The sequence below is a fragment of the Vanessa cardui genome, chromosome 27, assembly GCF_905220365.1.
Source record: "Vanessa cardui chromosome 27, ilVanCard2.1, whole genome shotgun sequence".
NCBI classification, from domain to species: domain Eukaryota; kingdom Metazoa; phylum Arthropoda; class Insecta; order Lepidoptera; family Nymphalidae; genus Vanessa; species Vanessa cardui.
The window spans coordinates 4,100,807-4,124,220 of record NC_061149.1 but is presented as its reverse complement, the minus strand read 5'-3'; the positions used below and the strand labels follow the sequence as shown (position 1 = coordinate 4,124,220).

Here is a 23,414-nt window from a genome sequence, read left to right as displayed (position 1 = left end):
GAAGCATTCGACCAAATCATTCATGATCATATCTCAGGATGTCATGGGAAATAATTTCAAATATTTATTTGTACAATTGTGATTAACATATAAACCTTACAAATTAACATCACAGTAGATAAGCTATTGTAATTAAGGAATTACCTTTTAGTTTTGTAGCAATAACTTCAGGTGTTCTACAGGGCTCTCTTTTCAGACCCATATTATTTAACGTTTTTATAAATGACGCTGTTGATCTTTCTGAATAATCTCATATTTTACTATGTGCTGAAGGTACGAAAGCATTAAATATTGCAAATATTGGTAAATTACATGAGACTTTAAAGACTGACAATATGGTATGGTTACAATATAATAATGATTAATTTAGTGTTACTTACAATAAAAAAGATCAATATTATCACAAACCTCATATTTCATATGCAATTCGTAAACAAATCTATAGTTGATAAGAATATTGATAAAAAATCCACATACATATATGTTTGGATCTATAATATACAATTATGATAATTTAGTGTAATGTTTCTATATGCTATAAGCATCTATATGAAATGCGTCTATTCACCTCAAACAACAACAGCCTGTAAATGCCCCCTGCTGGGCTCCTCTCCCTTTGAGGAGAAGGTTTGGAACATATCCACAAAGCTGTTCCAATGCGGGTTGGTGGAATACACATGTGGCAGAATTTCTTTTAAATTTGTCACATGCCGGTTTCCTCACGATATTTTCCTTCACCGCCAAGCACGAGATGAATTATAAACACAAATATATAGTGGTGCTTGCCTGGATTTGAACCCGCAATCATCGGTTAAGATGCACGCGTTCTAACCACTGGGCCATCTCGACTCATTCACCTCAAAGTAAATGATAATTATCACACGGTATCAGCTAAAACATTTTCCAATCCACACACATAATAAAAAGTACTAGACACTAAATTTATCAACCAATGTTTGCGTAATTCAAGTAACATTTAACACGTGGAACTCGCTTAAAATTCAGCTTAACCTAACTCCGACATACTGATAACCATAACAAATAAAGTCAAACTTCAGGTGTATCCTATTGTATCTTTTGAAGTCTCACATAAGGCTACTTTTAGTCATGGCCTTAGGGTTGTCAGTTTTGTATCCTACTAATATTTATATTAAAGTTTGAGAGGATTTATGTATGTATGTTTGTTACTATTTCACGAAAAAAACTACTGAGCTGCATCTGATTTTACAGTATTATAAGTTATATATTATAGTAACACATAAGCTAGAATTTATAATGATTTTTGATTCATATTATTTTTTTTTTCGATGACTTTTGTTTTGTCTAACGACATCTAACGACAAAAAGCTGTGAACGTTGTAAGACATTCTGTATTATATTTACTATCAGTAATTTACCTGTGCCAGGCTGTGGTGGATCACTGGTATTATATAACCTAGAAGTAGGTAATAGGTTAGATAATAAAACTCAGCTGTAGATAATAGTTATAGTATATTTATTATGCGGTTAGGCGATCACGCTAAATAACTGTATGTGTCCTTCTCCCCTTCGGTGCGCTCTAAGTATTCTTTTTCTATCAAAATATCGATACATTTCTGAAACAAATAACAAGATATTATATATTATAAATCATAAATCACGACATAGGTTCTTCTCGAAACTTCTCGAAGCTTTGCTATCACAAATACAGAAGTAGATTCAAACTGAAAGATCAATCATTTCAAGTATAGTACGACACAACTTAGATGTAGCATCGGCCAAATTCGTAAAACCGATCACATCCGAATTAAGTACGCTATCCCAAATTATCAATATATATTTCTCATGTGAATATGATCTTTACACAAACGTAACAACGTGTAATATCATATGACCTAATATATTCGTCAATTTGACGCGTCGATTTTCTTCCTCGGGTTAAACTGACGCGAGAATCTATAGCGACGAATAGCGTCGAATGGCGCGAATAATCGGTTTTACGACTTTTGCCGATGCTACATCTAATTTGTGTCGTACTATAATGTTGTATAAATGTAATAAAATTGGAGTCTGTTGATAAAATTAAAATAACCGCTTTTTACTAAATATACGTATGTATGCACAGTACAGTCAGAGTAAGAAAACCTTCGTCAGCTTTCAAATTCATTCCTCTATCAAGTCTTAAGCTCTTAGTACCTTTTGAATCTAAACATCAAATCATTGCGACGCAATACGTCATTCTCGATCGGTAAAGCAGATTATCGCTCACACTGAGCACACGAAAATAGATCTTAAGGTGACGAACCTTTTCTTACTCCGACTACATACACCAAAATAACTTTATTTTTTGTTTGTCTGTCTGTCTCTAGAACAGCTGAACTGTTCATTTCTTCATCATCATATAAAAAAGAGAGTCGAGGTGGATCAGTGGTTAGAACGCGTGAATCTTAACCGATGATTGCGGGTTCAAACCCAGGCGAGCACCGCTGATTCATGTGCTTAATTTGTCTTTATAATTCATCTCGTGCTCAGCGGTGAAGGAAACACATCGTGAGGAAAGCTGCATGTGACAAATTTCATATAAATTCTGCCACATCTGTATTCCACCAACCCGAATTTGAACAGCGTGGTGGAATATGTTCCAAATCTTCTCCTCAAAGGGAGAGGAGGCCTTTAGCCCAGCAGTGGGAATTTACAGGCTGTTGTTGTTGTTTGTTGTATATAAAAAAACACTTATATCACCTTTATGACCGGCACTCTCGGTTTGAATCGCGAAGACAACTGGTTCAGAACTTCGACGACGAGATGTTGGTGTTTTAGAGTCTTCCTCGTCTTCATGATCCTCACTATGGCAGCCTGGCATATGAAATAAAACATTAATATATAACTTATAGCACGTTTTTTATTATATAGGTTGGCGGACGAGCATATGGGCCACCTGATGGTATGTCACCATCACCCATAGACAATGACGCTGTTAGAAATATTAACTATCCCTTACATCGTCAATGCGCCACCAACCTTGGGAACTAAGATGTTATGTCCCTTGTGTCTGTAATTACACTGGCTCACTCACCCTTCAAACCGGAACACAACAATACTGTTATTTGGCGGTAGAAAAAATGATGAGTGGGTGGTACCTACCCAGACGGGCTTGCACAAAGCCCTACCACCAAGTAAATGTTGTATGTTATACTTTATTTAGATGTAACTCACTAGTTTACTGGCACGCTTCATTGCTTTGAGGAGGTTTTATATATTATGTCTCTATTTAAGAGAATAATCTAACGCACTTTTTGCTCATAGCTAGTAATAGGCTATTTGACAATGCGAAAAATAATTTGTGAATTATTGTATATTATGAGTTTAAAAACGGTTATTTACTAACGAAACTTGAAAATAATACTTAATTTATTCAACATTCACTAAATAAAAATGCATTTTTTCAAACGTTTGTCACGTGACACAAAACGCTCCTAATCGGCCTTTTTAATGGTCAATTTTCGTCCATTTTCTTGAATAACTTGGAAACTATTTATTTTAAAATTACAAAAAAAATACATTTAAGATCTTCCAGCACAGTTATACCTCGGCAGTATAGGACATGAGCTAACTCTCACCTGTATGAGCATCTTGCGGTCTTCTTCGATGTGCTTGTGGGTCGCCTCCTGTTCTACTTTCAGTTCTGTTTTCAGCGGTATGTTTATGTTCACTCGGAGTTTTTTGCTGGAAATAGAAAAAAACAATTATAATTATTAATACTATAATTTATTTATTTATCATCTATAAGTCGAGTGAAGTCACAATATTGTTGAAAATTCTCGACGTCAACCCAAAACATTCAACGACTCGGAATCTTTATGACTTGAACTATTTGATACGACGATGATTAACACAATTGTTAAATCAAAAACTTTTACAGAATTGCACAAAGTATAAAAATCCAAATAAAGTTGATCTAAAACCCATCGATAATGAAGAAATGAAGATTTCTTAAAAAGTGCGAAATATCAGAATTTTGATTAGTACCTAATAAATGTTGATCTCATACGAAAATGTTGTTGTTTTTTAATTTTCCTTAGTAAATGAATAATAAATCAAAATCAAAATAAACTTTATTCAAGTGAGCTTTTATAAGCACTTTTGAATCGTCATTTTACAATTAAGTGAAGCTACCACCGGTTCGGAAAGTAGATTCTACCGAGAAGACCCGGCAAGAAACTCAGTTGTTACTCTTTTTTAACATTTAAAGAATACAACGTCGTGTTAATTAAATACAATTATTTCAATTAATGTATCCTGCTTGGAAGTCAACAGGTATTAACTCCACGCTTTTTTATCATCTATAAAATCTTGTATCGAATAATATGCTTTTTCTACCAATGTATTTTTTACAAACGATTTGAATTTACTAAACGGCAAAGTTTAAAATGGATCATATTCCAATTAAATAATGTGAATTTTAGTAAATATTAAAAACCCATTTCGGTTTTTAAATAAACGTCTGATAGACGTCACGTCCTCATTTATGATCTGACTATGGTTTAGTCAGTACTTAAAGGGTAAGTACGTTAACTTTTTCTTTTTCCTTTAATTTACAACCAATCATGATATATGGGTTACTGGTAATATTATTGAGAGTTAACAATACTTACTTTTTATATCCTAAATACAGTTCGACGACAGACGACTCCATAAGTTCAGATTCGTCGTCTTGACACACGAGTAACTTTGCCTTCAGCAGAATTTGTAGAACCTGAGAATGATTACATAAATACTAAATTAACTGGTTTGAAGGTCTGAGTTAGTCAGTGTGTAGTACATTAAGTATAAGGATCACATATCTAAGTGCTGGCACATTGGCAATGTAAGGAATGGTTTATTAACATCATCTGACCTATTTGAATGGTTGCATACACCTATTATAAAATATTTATATACATTTATATCAAAAGTAACTTCAGTGACGCCTTGCCGCGTTTTCAGCTATTATTCATAATAATATTTATAGTAATAAAATTTGTTCAATTTATTTATTAATTTAAACTTATATACATACATAACAATGAAAGCCATATATTAGATAATGATTGTTTAATTTCATAAAGAGATAAGATATGTTCTTGATTTTTTGTACATGGCAGCTCTAAATGTTATATAGTCAATTACCCCTTAGTATGAGGGCCTACATACCTGTATGAGGAAGTCCCCCTTGATCCCGGTGTGGTGTTCCAGCTGGCGCACGCTCCAGGACGTGTTGTCGTTGTACTGCAGCAGCACAGCCATTTGGAACGTACTCGCTTGTAATGTGTATCTGTGAACATAGAAACAATATTATTGAGTAATTAATTATTTAAATAATATCAATAACCTTAAAAAAAACTTTTGGGATTATTAATCGTAATAATTCATTTAGACTTTACATCATACAAATTTATAAATATTTTAAGTGGTTGCTCTAAATATTAACAAATCTATGGATAATAAAAAAAGCTGATTGACACATTGTATTGTTGCATACATAATACACAAATGTATGTTTCATAGTGAATAATATGTATATAAAATAAATTAAAAACAAACGAGGAGTACAGCTAATAAAAAACTCTTATCAGATGAAAACCTAGACAATTTTCACTAGTCTAATATTTTTCTATTTTTCATAATTATTACATCAGAAAATTAATACATACTTAAGTTCACCTCTATAATTACTCATTTAGTTACAATATCTATTTATTTTTCTTAATATTCAATGTATCTAAACCACACAACTTAGGTCTATAAATAAAAAATAAAAAAATAACTCACCTGTTCTTAAAGCAATTGGTCACGAGTTCACCCTTACTCATATTGTAAAGCCAATTCAGTTTTCTGCCCGAGTGTTGAGATGAATAGAATGTCGTGAATCTGTGTACCGAGCGCTCCAACTGTTGAGGAACAAAAATAAGTACAGTTAGAAAAACAATACACAAATATCCCAATGCTTGTCCCAATGCTTTCTTGGTGGTAGGGCTTTGTGCAAATCCGTCTGGGTAGGTACCACCCACTCATCAGTTATTCTACCGCCAAACAACAGTACTCGGTACTGTTATGTTCCGGTTTGAAGGGTGAGTGAGCCAGTGTAACTACGGGCACAAAGGACATAATATCTTAGTTCCCAAGGTTGGTGGCGCATTGACGATGTAAGGAATACTTAATATTTCTTACAGCGTCGTTGTCTATGGGTATTGGTGACCACTTACCATTAAGTGGCCCATATGCTCGTCCGCCAACCTATACCATAAAAAAAAAAATGCTGGACGAAGGGTATTATTTAACACTAGCGACCTACCCCGGCTTCACACCGGTGCACAGATGATACTAAATATTACATAGGATTTGTTTATTTATATAACATTAGAAACATCTAAAATTAACAGTGTTCCTTTACTACATTGTCCATTGATATTGAAAAGAACCTGCACCAAAATCCATTGCGTAATTTTAAAGATCTAAGCATACATAGTGACAGCGGAAAGCGACTTTGTTTTATATTGTGTAATGATTGAAATCGATGCTAATAGGAAATACACTCACGACTAGCACAATATCAAAATCAAAATAAACTTATTCAAGTGGGCTTTTACAAGAGTTTTGAATTGTCATTTAACAATTAAGTGAAGCTACCATATTTTTTATCAATGTATCTCTAAAGTTGCGGCCACACTTGACCAATTCATCGGTCAATCATGCTTGAAAGTCAAGTAAATCTTAACACGAAAGTGTAGTTAGGTGTCAACCTTTTTTATAGAATTTAAGAATTGAAGTTTTAGCTAGAAAGTTATATTTGTTTAAAATTGATTTTAGCAGACTTTCCATAAACTGAACATGTATGTTCGAAACTATTTTAAGCAAATCTGTTGTTCCTTTTTAAAGCAGCTAATATTACCTTATTCAAGTAGGCTTTTATAAGCACTTTTGAATTGCATCACTTTACAACTATATTAAGCGAAGATACCACTGCTTCAGAATATTAATTCTACTAAGAGGAACCGACAAGAAAATCAGTAGTTACTCTTTTTCAACATTTGAAAATACAAATTCATGTTATTCAAATACATATATGTATGTAATGATAATTATTTACCTCAGTCGGTAACTGGAAGCTGGACGATTGCTGGAAGGGCCAGGAACCAGACGACAGGACCTGAATGCTGAAATCGATGTGCAGAGGCTGTTCGGAGCTGTTCGCCATGTGCTTGCGGAAGTTTTCGTTCAAGTCTTTTGATACACCGATATCCTGAAAAATAAAAGTATAATAAAATAAAACATGTGTTACATATGTAAAATTAGTGCAAAAATCCTATAGAAAGTACTAAAGCTATTTCTATGTAGTGCATACATTTTATAGCTTTAAAAAATGACATGTCAAGTTGAGAACAGAACTTAATAATTCATTCAAAACGTTAATTAAAAATTGTTTAAAAATTTTTTTTTATTAATCAAAATCCGCTGTTGGCTAATTTAGCCAACTAATAATTCCTGTGTATAACTCTGCCCTTGTCACAACTGACAACCTTGAGAACTAATAAGTTATATCTCTTGTGCCCTTAATTTTACAGTCTAATTCACTATTCTAACTGAAGTAGGGCACTTTACTAAGTATTACTGTTTGGTGGTAGAATATGTCATGAGAAATATCCAGTGGAGGCGTAGGGGACCACCGCCCACGGACTGGAGGTGCAAAGGGCCTCGGTCCCGAAATTTAATTTGAATAAGTACAACATAACAGGATCAGAGTACTGTAAAAAAAGGGCCTCGCAAACTGTATTTTGGTCACATTAAGATTCGATCTTGCGCCGTCACTTTAGACCTAAACAGACATGTACAAAGCACTACCATGAAATCAATATATTTTTATATAGCCTGCTATAATTTGCACTGACTGGTTCCAACCAAAACTATACATATGTAAATTGAACTAAAATTACCATCATTAGATAATATAATCCTACGACAAAGTACTTATAGTACGACACTTAGATGTCGCATCGGCAAAATTCGTAAAACCGATCACATCCGAATTGAGTACCCATCCCAAATTATCAATATTTATTTCTCATGCGAATATGATCTTTGCACAAACGTAATAACTTGTAATATCATATGACCTAATATATTCGTCAATTTGACGCGTCGATTTACATGCATTTGCTTTCTCTGACGCGGGAATCTATAGCGACGAATAGCGTCGAATGACGCGATAAGGAGCTATTTCTATTGGTTGTGTAAATCGGCAGTAATCGGTTTATTTTCATTCCATTGCATTTTCCGATGCTACATCTAATTTGTGTCGTACTATAATTAAATAACTATACTGACCTGGAACATCCTTTGTAACTTGCTCGTGTATTCGAAACCACACGCTTGCTTCAGTTTTGAGATCATCGATGCCTGGAAAGTAAGGAATAACAATAATTATATATTATTGAAAAACAAAACACATACAAGAATAGACAATTGGCCAGAACAAATTTGACGACCTCCGTGGTCGAGCTGTGTGTACATCGGTTTTCATGGGTAAGCCACTCCGGGGTTCGATTCCCGGTCGAATCAATGTAGATTATCATTAGTTTTCTATGTTGTCTTGGGTCTGGGTGTTTGTGGTGCCGTCGTTACTTCTTTTTTCCCTTACAAGTGCTTTAGCTACTTACATTGGGATCAGAGTAATGTATGTGATGTCTCATATTCATATTATTCATACATATATCCTACCTCAGCGTCATCGCTGGCCGACATGTGTTGGACGAGTCGTTTGGCGAGCATCTTGCTGTAGAACTTCTGGAAGACATCTTTGTCCTCAATGTACTTGAATACAACCATCTGTGAATGAAATGATAACTTTATAAATAATTCGGAAATTAAGTGTTAAAAACTAAACGCAAACACAGCCAAATCAAGACCAACAGCGAGGAAAGATTTATTTATTTATTTTATTTATAAACACTTTATTGCACACAAAAGACAAAAGATACAGTGTACATAACATTACAAGAACATATAACAAAAAAGAGAAGCGTGCAAAGGCGGTCTTATTGCTTAAAGCAATCTCTTACAGACAACCCTTTAGAGTAAGAATTTGTTCGTGGGAAACGGGATGGTGAAAACAAGCATGTTTTATTCTTATAGACAAGAGAGATAACTTCTTGAAAATAAATATCAATTTAGTGGAATCTACTATTTCTCATAAACACGCCTATAAGCTCATACACTACGAACGGTTCTTGATTAATGTATGGTGATACAATTTATAATACAAAAATTTAATTAATTAATCGATTGAATTAAATCATACATAAGTTTGACTTCAATTTGTACATACACATACAACTTTCTTCAAGGCCATTTGATCACCGAATTATAAGCAAAACCATAGGTTATATATCTGCATATAAATATAATTAAATAGACATCTGTCTATTTTACTTTATACTTTATTGTACACTACAAACAACAACAACAACAACAGCCTGTACATTCCCACTGCTGGGCTAACGGCCTCCTCTCCCTTTGAGGAGAAGGTTTGGAACATATTCCACCACGCTTTTCCAATGCGGGTTGGTGGAATACACGAGTGGCAGAATTTCTATGAAATTTGTCACATGCAGGTTTCCTCACGATGTTTTCCTTCACCGCTGAGCACGAGATGAATCATAAACACAAATTAAGCACATAGATATAGCGGTGCCTGCCTGGGTTTGAACTCGCAATCATCGGTTAAGATGCACACATTTTAACCACTGGGCCATCTCGACTCTTTATTTATAAATATATAGGTTTAAAATTGTAAAACTCACAACTTGGTTAAGCGTGTCCTCGAGTTCAGCTTCTTCGGGGTTCTTGCTGGATTTCTTCAAAAGCAGATCGCAGTACTTCGCCAATAGCTCTGGACTCTTCGACGAGGAATTCGCAGCTTTCGTTACAGCGTTACCTGAAATATTATATTTGTATGAGTATTGCATTATACAACTCAGATATAGATGGCTTAGCAATTATTATATAGAGTATTAGATAATATAATTAAATATCTTTAAAATAATATGCATTTAATGTTTCTTGGCTTGGAATATTTCCATACAACATGATTAATCTAAGTAGGTTCAAGTTTGTATGAAATTATACTGGTTTTCATGACATATAAATAATAAAAAATATATAGATATTAATGTGAAGTTTTCTTATACAATAATTAAAAAAAAATTTTGATGTCCAATTTATATTAATATTATAAATGTTAATGTAACTCTCTCTGTCTGTCGCTCTTTCACGATCAAAACCCTGAACCGAATTTGATGAAATTTGGTATGAAGCAAAGTTAAACTCCGAGAAAGGACATAGGCTACTTTATAACCTAAGACATGTTAACATGAGCGACTATTAGTTATAATATATATGGTACTTAGTTTTATTATTACTTGGTGGTAGGGCTTTGAGCAAGCCCGTCTGGGTAGGTACCACCCACTCACCAGTTATTCTACCGCCAAATAACAGTACTCAGTATTGTTGTGTTCCGGTTTGAAGGGTGAATGAGCCAGTGTAACTACAGGCACAAGGGACGTAACATCTTAGTTCCCAAGGTTGGTGGCGCATTGACGATGTAAGGAATAGTTAATATTTCTGACAGTGTCATTGTTTATGGGTGATGGTGACTACTTACCATCAGATGGCCCATATGCTCGTCCGCCAACCTATACCATAAAAAAGAACTTACTATTGATGAACCTTCCACAGGCTTTGTCCAAGGCGGCCACAAAGCCCGAGTCATTGTTGAAAGCGACCAGAACTAATGCATTGTACTTCTTGTGGACCTCTAAAATCGTAGACACGTACACTTTGGGGTCCTGGAACATGACGACACGCTCTTTAAATACGCTAATTACTAGATAATTTCATTAAAAAAAATTTAAACGTTTGTCACGTGACACAAAACGCTCCTGATCGGTCGGGTTTAAGATGAAGTCACTTGCTTTTTAACCTTGCTTGCCTACTATTATGTACCACAGATTACAATACAGGCAAGTGACGTCACCGACCTTATTGCAGCGCCATATTATCCAATTAGCGTATTCGATTTTTAATATGATATCTTTCGGCAAATCTGTACTAGAAAACACTGTAATAGAATTTACTGGGTTCCTTAACCTCTACTAAATAATATGTTGAAGTGTGTTATTCGTTTGTAATTATCTATACTAATTGGGAGATAAATATGAGAAAATAAATATGAGACAACATCACATACACTACTCTGATCCCAATGTAAGTATCTGAAGCACTTGTGTTATGGAAATCAGAAGCAACGACGGTACCACAAGCACCCAGACCAAAGACAACATAGAAAACTAATGATAACCTACATCGACTCGGGACCTCGGAGTGGCGTAACCAAACCGGTGTACACACCGACCACGGAGGTCGACATATAAAATCCGGTGACATAGCCTATAGCATAAGAGAACGGTGTACACACCGACCACGGAGGTCGACATATAAAATCCAGTGACATAGCCTATAGCATAAGTGAACGGTGTACTCACGGAGTGCGCGCAGTCGCCGCACTTGTCGATTGCGGCGAGACCCTGAGCGTGGATGTGCTGCTCCAACAAACGCCGTAGTTCCACCAGTCCGTCGGGGATGCGCGCCACCAGGCTGTACATGCGGCCCAGGTCCGCGTTCTTGTCCGCGTCCAGGAGTTTCTGGGGGGGACAGTGTTGCCATATAACATCATCACGAGGCAAAGGTCGAGATGGCCCAGTGGTTAGAAGGCGTGCATCTTAACCGATGATTGCGGGTTCAAACCCAGGCAAGCACCGCTGATTCATGTGCTTAATTTGTCATTATAATTCATCTCGCGCTCAGCGGTGAAGGAAAACATCGTGAGGAAACCTGCATGTGACAAATTTCATAGAAATTCTGCCACATGTGTATTCCACCAACCCGCATTGGAACAGCGTGGTGGAATATGTTCCAAACATTCTCCTCAAAGGGAGAGGAGGCCTTTAGCCCAGCAGTGGGAATTTACAGGCTGTTGTTGTTGTTGTTGTTGTTGTTGTTGAGGCAAAAGAACTAACTGGCTGGCAGAAAATGCTGTAATAGCGTTAAGTTGTACATGATTGATCTATGCAATAAAGAATAATAATAAAAATAAAAAAAAACTATCTTGCAATGATGACGTATTCATTTGGAAGTTTCTTTAACTATGGCAGCGGCACGCTATGATGGCCGTTTTGACGTTTGCCCGATCATGAAGTTTCGTATTTAATAAATAATTACATCAAAGGAGCAAATTGTTGTTCTTTATTGTCAATAGTGACGTGCTGTTAGTCATTAAATTTATCGAATGTGATTTCTAAACTACAAATATTAGGGTACCGCGAAGATAAATTTGTTGTTGTTGTTGTTGTTGTTGTTGTTGTTGTATTGTAGAAAATGATAATGAAGTTATTCATTCTAATTCTAATTTTTTATTTAAATTGATTTCGTTCGAATATATTACTTAAACTTATTTTATATTTTTTTTATTAAACCTTTTTAATCAAATACTACTTGCAACAAAAACTTGAATAAAATTACTTGCAAAAAAACAAAAATTTGAATATATTATATCGATAATAAATTTACATTTCACATCACTTTTTTAATGTGTCAAAACGGCCATCGTATCTTGCCGCTGGTATAATCACAGTTACAATACACAATTTGATACATATAAAGAAGAAGAAAGTTGTCTTTTCCATATGAATAGTAGAAGCTGTTAATGAAGAAAGTTTTAAAGCCATGAAACAGCACGTTTACATAAATTCTCACCATTTGTGGTGAGAATTTATGTAAAATGTGTGTAAAATATGTAAAATGTGTGTAAAATGATAATGAAGTTATTCATTCTAATTCTATTTTTTTATTTAAATTGATTTCGTTCGAATATATTACTTAAACTTATTTTATATTTTTTTTATTAAACCTTTTTAATCAAATACTACTTGCAACAAAAACTTGAATAAAATTACTTGCAAAAAAACAAAAATTTGAATATATTATATCGATAATAAATTTACATTTCACATCACTTTTTTAATGTGTCAAAACGGCCATCGTATCTTGCCGTATAATCACAGTTACAATACACAATTTAATACATATAAAGAAGAAGAAAGTTGTCTTTTCCATATGAATAGAAGAAGCTGTTAATGAAGAAAGTTTTAAAGCCATGAAACAGCACGTTTACATAAATTCTCACCACAATAATTACGCGAAATTTGTTTAAAAAGAGTTGCAAGATTTGGTCATCTACTAATTCAAGTGAATGAATTAAATTAGACAATGGAATCGCACCTGGAACTCCGCGTGGAATATCTCCAGGTGTTTCTCGATGAGCACCCGGTCGCAGGTCTTGGCGAGACGCTCCATGGTGGTCTCGTGCAAGTACACCTGCACGCGACGTTGTTCCTCCTGCAAACGCTGCTCCGCCTGGGACAAACATACACACACACATATCATCTATAAACATAAAACTTGTATATTACTATCACTAGCAAACTATCAATGAAAAATTTAAACTGAAAGACATATAGAACCTGAAAGGAAATCTTTGTTTGTTGGTGCATAAGAAATAATTGAATGAAATCTGAAATAGAGCGCTTCGTTCTTGAATCATCAAGTGACTTGTAAACCTCACAGAGAAAGCCTACAATACCTAAGTATTTAAATCACAATCTTACTTCATACAGTATCCAGTACAAATAATAACCATACATGGACAGATACAGTGAATAGACTACAACTACTACTAGAAAAAAAATGAAGTCATGAATGCATTCAAAGACTTTTTTTTATATTTTTTCATTCTATAAACTTATTGACTTGGTCGTACAATAAATATAATACGCATTCAAACGCATATTACCTGCCACCCTAGCGTACATTGGACATTGACACATTCCACAATTATTTTAATTAATTTTGAAGCAAAACGCTTTGTTATCGATAATCTAATTAAAAACATACGTTCGGTACAGAAATATTATTAACAATTTTAAATTTTTTTATGGTATATGTTGGCGGACGAGCATATGGGCCACCTGATGGTAAGTGGTCACCATTACCCTATGACAATGATGCTGTAAGAAATATTAACTATTCCTTACAACGTAAATGTGCCACCAACCTTGGGAACTAAGATGTTATGTCCCTTGTGTCTGTAGTTACACTGGCTCACTCACCCTTCAAACCGGAACACAACAATACTGAGTACTGTTGTTTGTCGGTAGAATAACTGATGAATGGGTGGTACCAGTGTTGGGCAAATTTTAATTGCAATTAAAATTAAAGATTAACAATTAATTAATTGTTAATTGTTACTACTACAATTAACAATTAATCAATTGTAATTGTGTAAAATCACAACTAACAATTATTTAATTGTTAACTGTATTAGTAACAATTAACAATTAATTAATTTTTAATTGTTTTGTTAATTTTAATTAAAAATAACAATTAAAAATACTGCTGTATAATATAAAGCCGGTGTATATAAATATATAAGGTAATACAATATACCCGTGTGGTTCCGAGTAGTAGAATAGTGCCCCCCTATCTTTTCATGTAGTTCAATAAATATATTAGCAACAAATAAAAGACTTGAACGAAGATGACGACTTGAAATGTTTTTGTTTTATACCTTCGCTGCAGAAATATTTATTAATGCAACTTTATATTATATAATATAAAAATAAACACTTTTTAGCGCCTTTTACCACATTTTTACTCGTCTGAAGTCTAATACTTATAGCTTAATTTTCCTAAAAATTTACTAATTACATTTTGATATATAAAGTTAATTGTTAGTTTTAATTGTTTTATAAAACAACTAAAAAAGTTAATTGCAATTATTTTAATTGTAAGTTGCAATTGACAAACGTTAATCAAATTAATTTAATTGCAAGGTGCAATTAAAAGTGTAATTGCGATTAATTTAATTGTAATTAATTTAATTGCAATTACTTTTTTAGTCAATTAATAAAATAATTGACAATTGATTGATTAATGCCCAACACTGGGTGGTACCAAGTATTTCTCATAACAACTACGTGACGTCATAATACCTCAATCTGTTATAAAGTATTTACTGTTTACTACATTGCAGTAACAGCTTAAATTTAAATACAAACCTTATATAATACATATAACCGAGGTTCCCAAACTTTATGACGTCGGGGAACAATACACTTTGACTACACATGAAATTAAACGCGACACACTTCTCACTCACTCAACTAATATAACATTACTTGGATATTAACCATTATTTTGGTGTTATTAAATTTGACGTGGCATATTTGAGTGCCTGTGTTCCTCAGGCCACGGTTTGAGTGCCACTGAGACAGGTACATATGCTAGTATAACATATTCCTTGGGTCGGACAAGTATTATCATAATTTCTTTTATGTATTCTGTCGTGGTATATGCAAATAACATTCAAGGTCATTGCAACACGCATTTGGATCTCATACGTTTAAACACCATACAAATTTAATCACGGGTCAAATCGAATGCATTTTATATACTTTATTTAACACAATATACATACTCGTTTTAATAATAATTACATAGTATTAAACAAAGTTTACAGCAATCTGTCTTAGTATGCTAAGGTTTTTAAAATTACACAACAGATTTTGATGCGGTTTCTTTCAATAGATATAGTGTTTATACAATTAAGTATCTTAAATGTATTATGTACTTAATATAGATCAATATCGCTCTTTACATTATGGAATTTAAATGAACATTTTCAAAGATATCACAGTTTTAAAGGTCATCTCGAAGGGACAGCGGTTTGTATTGTGTTATGACAAATAAGCTGTGAATGTTGTAAGAGATTCTAGGTAGTATATATAGCATCGCATCTGTGCGAAGCCGGGGCGGTTCACTAGTATAATAATAATTTAAATTTAAATCTTGTATTAACCGAACAAATACAATAGATAGAATAAAATAATGAAATACTAAGATTGTAACGCCTAGTTTTCGAAAGGACATTTCAAGGCATACATAAAAATATTGTGTACTCCCTCTATCGAGTGTGAAATCAACCATGTTAGAAAGAGAGGAATATATATTTATTTCACAGTGAAGTTACCTTAGGCCAGTGGTTAGAACGCGTGCATCTTAACCGATGATTGCGGGTTCAAACCCAGGTAAGCACCGCTGATTCGTGTGCTTAATTTGTCTTTATAATTCATCTCGTGTTCAGCGGTGAAGGAAAACATAGTGAGGAAACCTGCATGTGACAAATTTCATAGAAATTCTGCCACATGTGTATTCCACGAACCCGCATTGGAACAGCGTGGTGAATATGTTCCAAACCTTCTCCTCAAAGGGAGAGGCCTTTAGCCCAGCAGTGGGAATTTACAGTTACCTTAATCATGTACTCAGTGACGGGATTGTTTCTCAGGAAATCGGTGCTTTCCCTCGTGTAGAATCTCTCTGTGTCCTCCAGGAATACAGCCTCGAATGTATCCTTGTACACGGCGAGGTTCTGACCGCGGGCTGAAGGCTCCTCTTCATTAAGACCCAGAGCTACATAGCAGTTGATGACCTGGAACAATATCATTGGATATTATCAACATATGTTTGGATGCCAAATTTAAGAAAATTATTAAGGAACGCTTGTGTGCAAAACATTACTATACAATTGAGTTTATGATCGATAGCACACCTTGGGAATGAAACGATCGCCTCCTGGCTATTTCATCTCATATTAAATTGTTTAAATAGTATATGAGACAAATAAAAAAAAAAAACCCGCTGAGTTTCTTTCGCCGGTTCCTCTCAGGTCAGGGTATTTTCTTTTCCGAACCGGTGGTAGTGTTTCAATTGACCATCAATAAGAAAGTGTAATGCTTCTATATTGAATAAAGTTATTTGAGTTTGAGTTTGATTTGAACGTGGATGGATTGGTTGATTTGAAGATTAACGGCCAAAATTAATAATGAATTTAATCTATACTAATATTACAACTGAGGAAGTTTTTCTGTTTGTTGCTTTTCGGATCTGATTCGATGACTTTTAATGCCTTGTATATGACGAGAAATCGCTGAAACGGGAGCGAAGTGGAGGCCGTCATTACATATAATAATAATAGTAAAATCTGGTTCATACATTAAAAATGTCCCTCTGTACTAGAACAGTGGTTTTCTAAAATAGCAATCTCTTTGGGCTCAAAATAATATAAAAACTATATATTTTAAGAGTTATCTGTTCGTAATATATCATGAAAATAAATGCCAAATGTTACAAGAAGCATCTCATCGACACTATAATATAAGTTATCCTCCAAAATCTATCTAATCTACGATTGGATATTTACAGTTTTTTTTTTTAATTATACTGATCATCCAGCGATTGACTTAATATCGCACTATTTTACTATATATCTGAATAAAATGTTTTTTCATATCCTATATATATATTCTATTCTATATTCTTGTAACATTTGGCATCGTTTATTCGACTATTCGGTCGAACTCCCCTTGATATTATATTCTATATATATATTTATCCAAAATTCCCTTGATTTTATATTCATGTAATGACATTTGTGGGGAACAATTTTACTCTCTGTGTAATCTTCACTACAAGCAGTTGTTAACTCTTGACAGTGCAAAGTAGTTGCAAATGAATCTTAGTTCGATTTCACATGAAATTACTGTACAATACTGAGCCTTACACAGGTCATATAAGGGTAATCTACATCGGTAATAATACTCAAATACTATACCGTAGTTGTTGGATAGTTTCTAGGCAAAAAGGTCATAACTCACCCCAGACACTAGTCTAGTATTGATGGTTTCTCCATTGCGTTCCCTCTCGATTAGTTTCAGCACGGCATTGGTCACTTGTTTGTTCAAACTTTGGAACAAATGATCACGCCAGGTCACCAGCGCGAGCTGGTAGATCTCATAGATACCCTGAAATTAATAATTATGTAACATTAGTACTTCGTATAGGTTCTAATAGGCTATTTGACAATGAGAAAAATAAATTGTGAATTATTGTAATCAGTGTATATTATGAGTTTAAAAACGGTTGTTTACTAACGAAAGTTGAAAATAAAGCTTAAATTATTATATACCAAAATCCATAAATAAAAATGCAATTTTTCAAACGTTTGTCACGTGTCACAAAACGCTCCCGATTGGCCAGGCTTATGATGACGTCACTTTCTTGTTAACCTTGCTTGCCTACTATATGTACCACGGATTACAATACAAGTAAGTGACGTCACCGACATCATTGCAGCGCCATATTGTCCAAGTAGCGTTTTTGCGCGCTATTTAAATATGGAATTTTTAATACGATAATTTTCGGCAAATATGTACTAGGAATAAAAAAATCAACTTTTACGGGGTTCCTTAACTTCTATCAAATTATATAAAATGGATTTTAAAAATCAGTCAAATAGCCTATTGTTGCGCACAACTATATGTTCTTTTAATGCGTGTGCTATACATGTTATAATTATAATAGTTAATATCGTGATATCCTGACATTTCACGATTGTCAGTGACGTTACGTCGCGTGTTCTGCGATGACTTTCTATTTTATTCTCACGGATTATATCTACTAATGTTACGGTAACAGGAACAGGCTGTCATCTTCTCACTGCTAGGCTAATTCCTCCTCTGCTTTGACCAGAAGGTTTGGAGTATATTCGACCACACTGCTCTAATACGGGTTGATGGATTTACATGTGGCAGAATTTCTTTAAAATTAGACATATGCAGATATCCTCTGAGAGAGCTGAGATGGCCCAGTGATTAGAACGCGTGCATCTTAACCGATGCTTGCGGGTTCAAACCCAGGCAAGCACCGCTATATATATGTACTTAATTTGTATTTATAATTCATCTCGTGCTCGGCGGTGAAGGAAAACATCGTGAGGAAACCTGCATGTGTCTAATTTCATCGAAATTCTGCCACATGTGTATTCCACCAACCCGCATTGGAACAGCGTGGTGGAATATGTTAGAAACCCTCTCCTTAATGGAAAAGGAGGCCTTATCTCAGCAGTGGGAAATTTACAGTCTGTTACTTTACTTACTTTTCTTTTACTTTTTTACTTTTAGATATCCTCACGATGTTTTCCTTCATCGCCAAGCAATAGAGCACCTGAAACTTCAGTGGCTCGGCTCATGTTAAATACGCGTCGCATTATTAATTAATTAACGGATCAAATGATCAATCTCACCTTCCTTCCCTCTTCGCATTCACGCTTGACCCAATGCCTGTTGAGGTAGGAACAGACCCCGTTGAGCACTCGGCTCGAGAACTGGTACTCCTCCCATTGTGTCGTGTAGAAGCCCAGGACATCTTCACCCATCAGGTCAACGCCGTGCTGTTGCATGGATATATATAAATAATTTCTAATGGAAGTCTTGTGAAATTCAATAAAGAACACCATATTATAAGTTGCACATATAAAAATTTCGACCAAAATAACATTTTTTTACAATTTCTGTCATTCTGTTCACGGGTAGGTACCCGTGACCACGAACGCTGTAAAGTGCTCGAAACGTCGGGATGTTAAAAATAATTAATATACGCGATTCAAATCCGTTATAACTAGTTTTATTTCAATGTGTAATAATCGCAAAATTTAAGACAACATTCTGTCATTCCGTCTAATCTCTGGACCGATTTTGACGGGACTTTCACCGGCAGATAACTGATATATGGAGTAACTTAGGCTTCAGTGATTCTTTTTTGTTATATTTAGAGGCGTACAGGTCGCGGACACAGCTAGTACAGAATAAATCCAGCACAACCAATAAGGAAAGGGAAATTTAGACGAATAAATAAAAGGTATATGTACCTACAAAATCTAGATTATAATGTACAGCGGAGGACATATTATATTATAGAGGTTTAAGAGGCTCATACATGTATTAGAGTTCAGATGTAGTGTCTTCTTTTGATCCATAAAGAACATATATTGGGTTGTTTTACTTCATTGTAATAAATGTAAAGTCTATGTGCCTGCCTGACATTGTAGCTGGAAGCGGATGAATCGATTTTGATTTAGTTTGTATTGCAGCTAAGATTAAATGTGTTCATTTATTTCAAGGTCATTAGCACTTTTTTAATTCAGCTAGAAAAGAGTCAAGATCCTATACTGGTCTGCAATGGCGTAAATAGGGCGGTGCCACCGGTGCCCAGGCACAGGGCGTAGACTCTCGGGGGGCGCAAGAATAGACGGACCGGGCAGGGCTATTGTTTTTTCGTTTTGCTCTTGTTAAGATTCCGCTGAGCCCCTAGTACTCGATTCCAATACAAACGTACTTACATGCCTGTATCATTAAAAACATACATCACGCTCATTTTTTTGGCAGCTCACGAGCGAATTTCTGTTTAGTGTTTATCGTTAATGGGCAACGCATTTGCAGTAGTTAAACTGCGTTTAAGTTTTAGTGAATGAGACAGTAAAATAGTTAAAGGGTCTTAAGGCTTAAAAAGGGCACAGAAAAGGCTATTTACGGCATTGCTGGTCTGTCCTAATATAAGTTTAATATCTTGTGAACTTTATGATTGGTTAGCCAGCGTTCGATTTTTAAATTTATTTCTTGAAGCCATAAACTAAACCTTATATTAAATAGAAAATCTTTGTACTGAATTAGAATTATGTTAATTACTAAAAAACAAAAACTTGTTGTGTTGTAGTTGTATTTTTAGTTATTATTATTTTTTGTTTGATGTATTTTAGGATAAGTGAAATTTTGTTGTGTTTCGTTGTTTATGTTGTGTGAAAGTTGTGTAATTTTCTCAATAAATGTTTATTATTATTATTATTATTACTATATAGTTATAATCTCACCTCGAGTAAATTAATAAGATAGAATATAAGGAAATCACGTAGCCTCTTGTATAATTCAAGACCGACCAGTTGAGCGCCACCCGGCACTTGTTGGATCTGAAAAAAAAAACAACAATACCACACACTGTTTGAGGCTAGCACAACTTCCTTCCTGTTATATATAATTAAATTACTTTATTAAATTAAATGTTTGTTGAAGGTTTTTAAATGATAAGTTTAATTTAATTAATTACAGTAAAATCCGGATCAAATTGACATATTTTAATAAATATAAATATATATAAATATGAGACAACATCACATACATTACTCTGATCCCAATGTAAGTAGCTAAAGCACTAGTGTTATGGAAATCAGAAGTAACGAAGGTACCACAAACACCTAGACTCAAGACAACATAGAAAACTAATGGTAATCTACATCGACTGGGCCGGGAATCGAACCCGGGACCTCAGAGTGGCGCACCCATGAAAACCGGTGTACACACCACTCGACCATGGAGGTCGTCAGAATTATTTATTATCCCTTTTATACTATATAACATATATATTTGAACAAATTTAAATATTCCAGAATTTTAAAGACTAACTTTATAGTTCCTAAACAGATTTAAGCTTATTTTGTTTATAAATTTTATTTTCATTTTTAATTAGTGTTTGTGGTACCATCGTTATTCCTGATTTTCCATAACACAAGTACTTTAGCTACTTACATTGGGATCAGAGTAATGTATGTGATGTTGTCTCATATTTATAAAATTGCATATAGACCACAACATATAGACAAATCTCGACTGTACTTGGGTAGTAATACTATACGACATACCTTATTTTTATATGAGCTGTTCCTGCCACCATTATTGGTGACACTCGTCCTACTGGAGCCACTTGAACTTGACCCCTGCTGGTGAACTGATGTACAATAGTTATATACGTGTCTGGTTTATATTAAGGTATTTATTGTTTTAAAAAAAAGTGCGGCGTCTTCTTCTATACATGAGATAATTTAGTCCATCCAAATTCTAAGAGGCAATGATGGGACCCTGATGGCCTTAATGGATCTGGAAGCCATTCTACACTATTGAACTCCTAGAGAAACAGTGAGGCAGCTCTTCGGCAATTCCAGTTAATACATAAACTAATAAAACAGCTACTTTTCAAGATAAATAAATAAAGAATTTAGGCATAAATAATAGGCCCTTTCTTATGGTTCAAATTTGCTTCCTAATACAATATCATCAAATTCCGTTCAGTAGTTTGGCAGTAAAAGAGTAGCAGATAGACTTATAGAGTTACTTTTACAGTATCACGAACAATATAATATATACTACAGCTATATTATTCTTGCATAATCCACTACAATCTTCTTCCAATAAACAATAATCTAAAACATAATTGTAATTGTAAATGGCAATAACAGCAAATTATTCATGAATATTTTTAAATGCTAGCAACACTTAATAAAGTTCTTTTTTCAAAGGATACGTATATAAGTCCATGTATCTCTGCTTTACCATCAGCTGTCTCGTGTAGACTTGTTCGATACCTTCCCTTAAATCGCCCCATATCTGAAAAAAAAAAGAAAACATACTTTAAAAAAAAATTCTTAATTTAAATTTTACCAATTAAAAAAGTTTAATATGTGTTATCTATTACACACATACACAATAATAATAACCTTAATTTGTTTAATTAAAATGTTGCTCGGTATGTTTTAATATCTGCATCGGTCAGCTGATATCGCCCTAATTATGATATCAACCAATCCTCATTCGAGCAATACGATCAAATAAACAAAATATTTTCCTTAAAGGGAACCATGTACGGAACTCTTATACCGAGGAACGCTTGCATTCCGTATCAAAGGGTATCAAAGGGTAGACGTCTGTCTTCGTTTATTCAAAAATGGACTTTAAAGTATTATATATACATTCGAATTTCCTTTGACACCCGATACGAAACGGCGCATTTGATGTGAAGCGCACTTTTTTATGTCATATGTTGTACCATGTGTTAATTCGAAACAGCTGGTCTTCCCCCTCTCAAAACCATACAGCTGTTTACTGCAGCTCATCCGGGTCCAACGCTTCATTCGATTCTAGTCCTTGGAAGGAGACAGTCGATTGTATAGTTCGTGTTATGATGGCGTGTACGGATTACGAAATGATTCGTTGCGTTACAAGATACGTTAAGACATTATTTGCAACGTCGAACACCGTTCATCAAACACGTGGCGGTCTAATTTATACGTTATTTACGGACGCGGTTCGGAAAACATCGATTAATGTTACGTAACTTATACATTCCTACACTAATTGTTGCCCGGGGCTTCGCTCGCGATTAGGTATTACTTGTCAAGTGTTAGGCAAAAAAAGTACCCTATGTCCTAGAGTCGAGATGGCTCAGTGGTTAGAACGCGTGCATCTTAATCGATGATTGCGGGTTCAAACCCTGGCAAGCACCGCTGATTCATGTGCTTAATATGTCTTTATAATTCATCTCGTGCTCAGCGGTAAAGGAAA

General features: G+C 34.5%; 1 protein-coding gene across 4 annotated transcripts in view; it reads right to left on the bottom strand.

The window, feature by feature from the left end:
* Window positions 1-1,474: 1,474 nt before the first annotated feature.
* The window catches only part of LOC124541258 (cullin-1), a 50,340-nt gene continuing 28,400 nt past the window's right edge, over window positions 1,475-23,414 (bottom strand). For all 4 annotated transcript variants that reach the window (XM_047119145.1, XM_047119146.1, XM_047119147.1 and 1 more), the window contains exons 3-21: window positions 22,378-22,460; window positions 21,719-21,830; window positions 20,894-20,989; window positions 19,271-19,417; window positions 17,844-17,990; window positions 16,439-16,618; window positions 13,354-13,488; window positions 11,559-11,717; window positions 10,733-10,862; window positions 9,819-9,952; window positions 8,737-8,844; window positions 8,344-8,415; window positions 7,109-7,261; window positions 5,791-5,909; window positions 5,173-5,293; window positions 4,635-4,735; window positions 3,600-3,705; window positions 2,722-2,835; window positions 1,475-1,595 (exon numbers count right to left, since the gene is read on the bottom strand). In XM_047119145.1, the coding sequence (XP_046975101.1) occupies window positions 1,515-1,595; window positions 2,722-2,835; window positions 3,600-3,705; window positions 4,635-4,735; window positions 5,173-5,293; window positions 5,791-5,909; window positions 7,109-7,261; window positions 8,344-8,415; window positions 8,737-8,844; window positions 9,819-9,952; window positions 10,733-10,862; window positions 11,559-11,717; window positions 13,354-13,488; window positions 16,439-16,618; window positions 17,844-17,990; window positions 19,271-19,417; window positions 20,894-20,989; window positions 21,719-21,830; window positions 22,378-22,460 (2,298 nt within the window). In that variant the 3' untranslated portion in view covers window positions 1,475-1,514. The remainder of the gene's footprint in view (window positions 1,596-2,721; window positions 2,836-3,599; window positions 3,706-4,634; window positions 4,736-5,172; window positions 5,294-5,790; window positions 5,910-7,108; window positions 7,262-8,343; window positions 8,416-8,736; window positions 8,845-9,818; window positions 9,953-10,732; window positions 10,863-11,558; window positions 11,718-13,353; window positions 13,489-16,438; window positions 16,619-17,843; window positions 17,991-19,270; window positions 19,418-20,893; window positions 20,990-21,718; window positions 21,831-22,377; window positions 22,461-23,414) is intronic.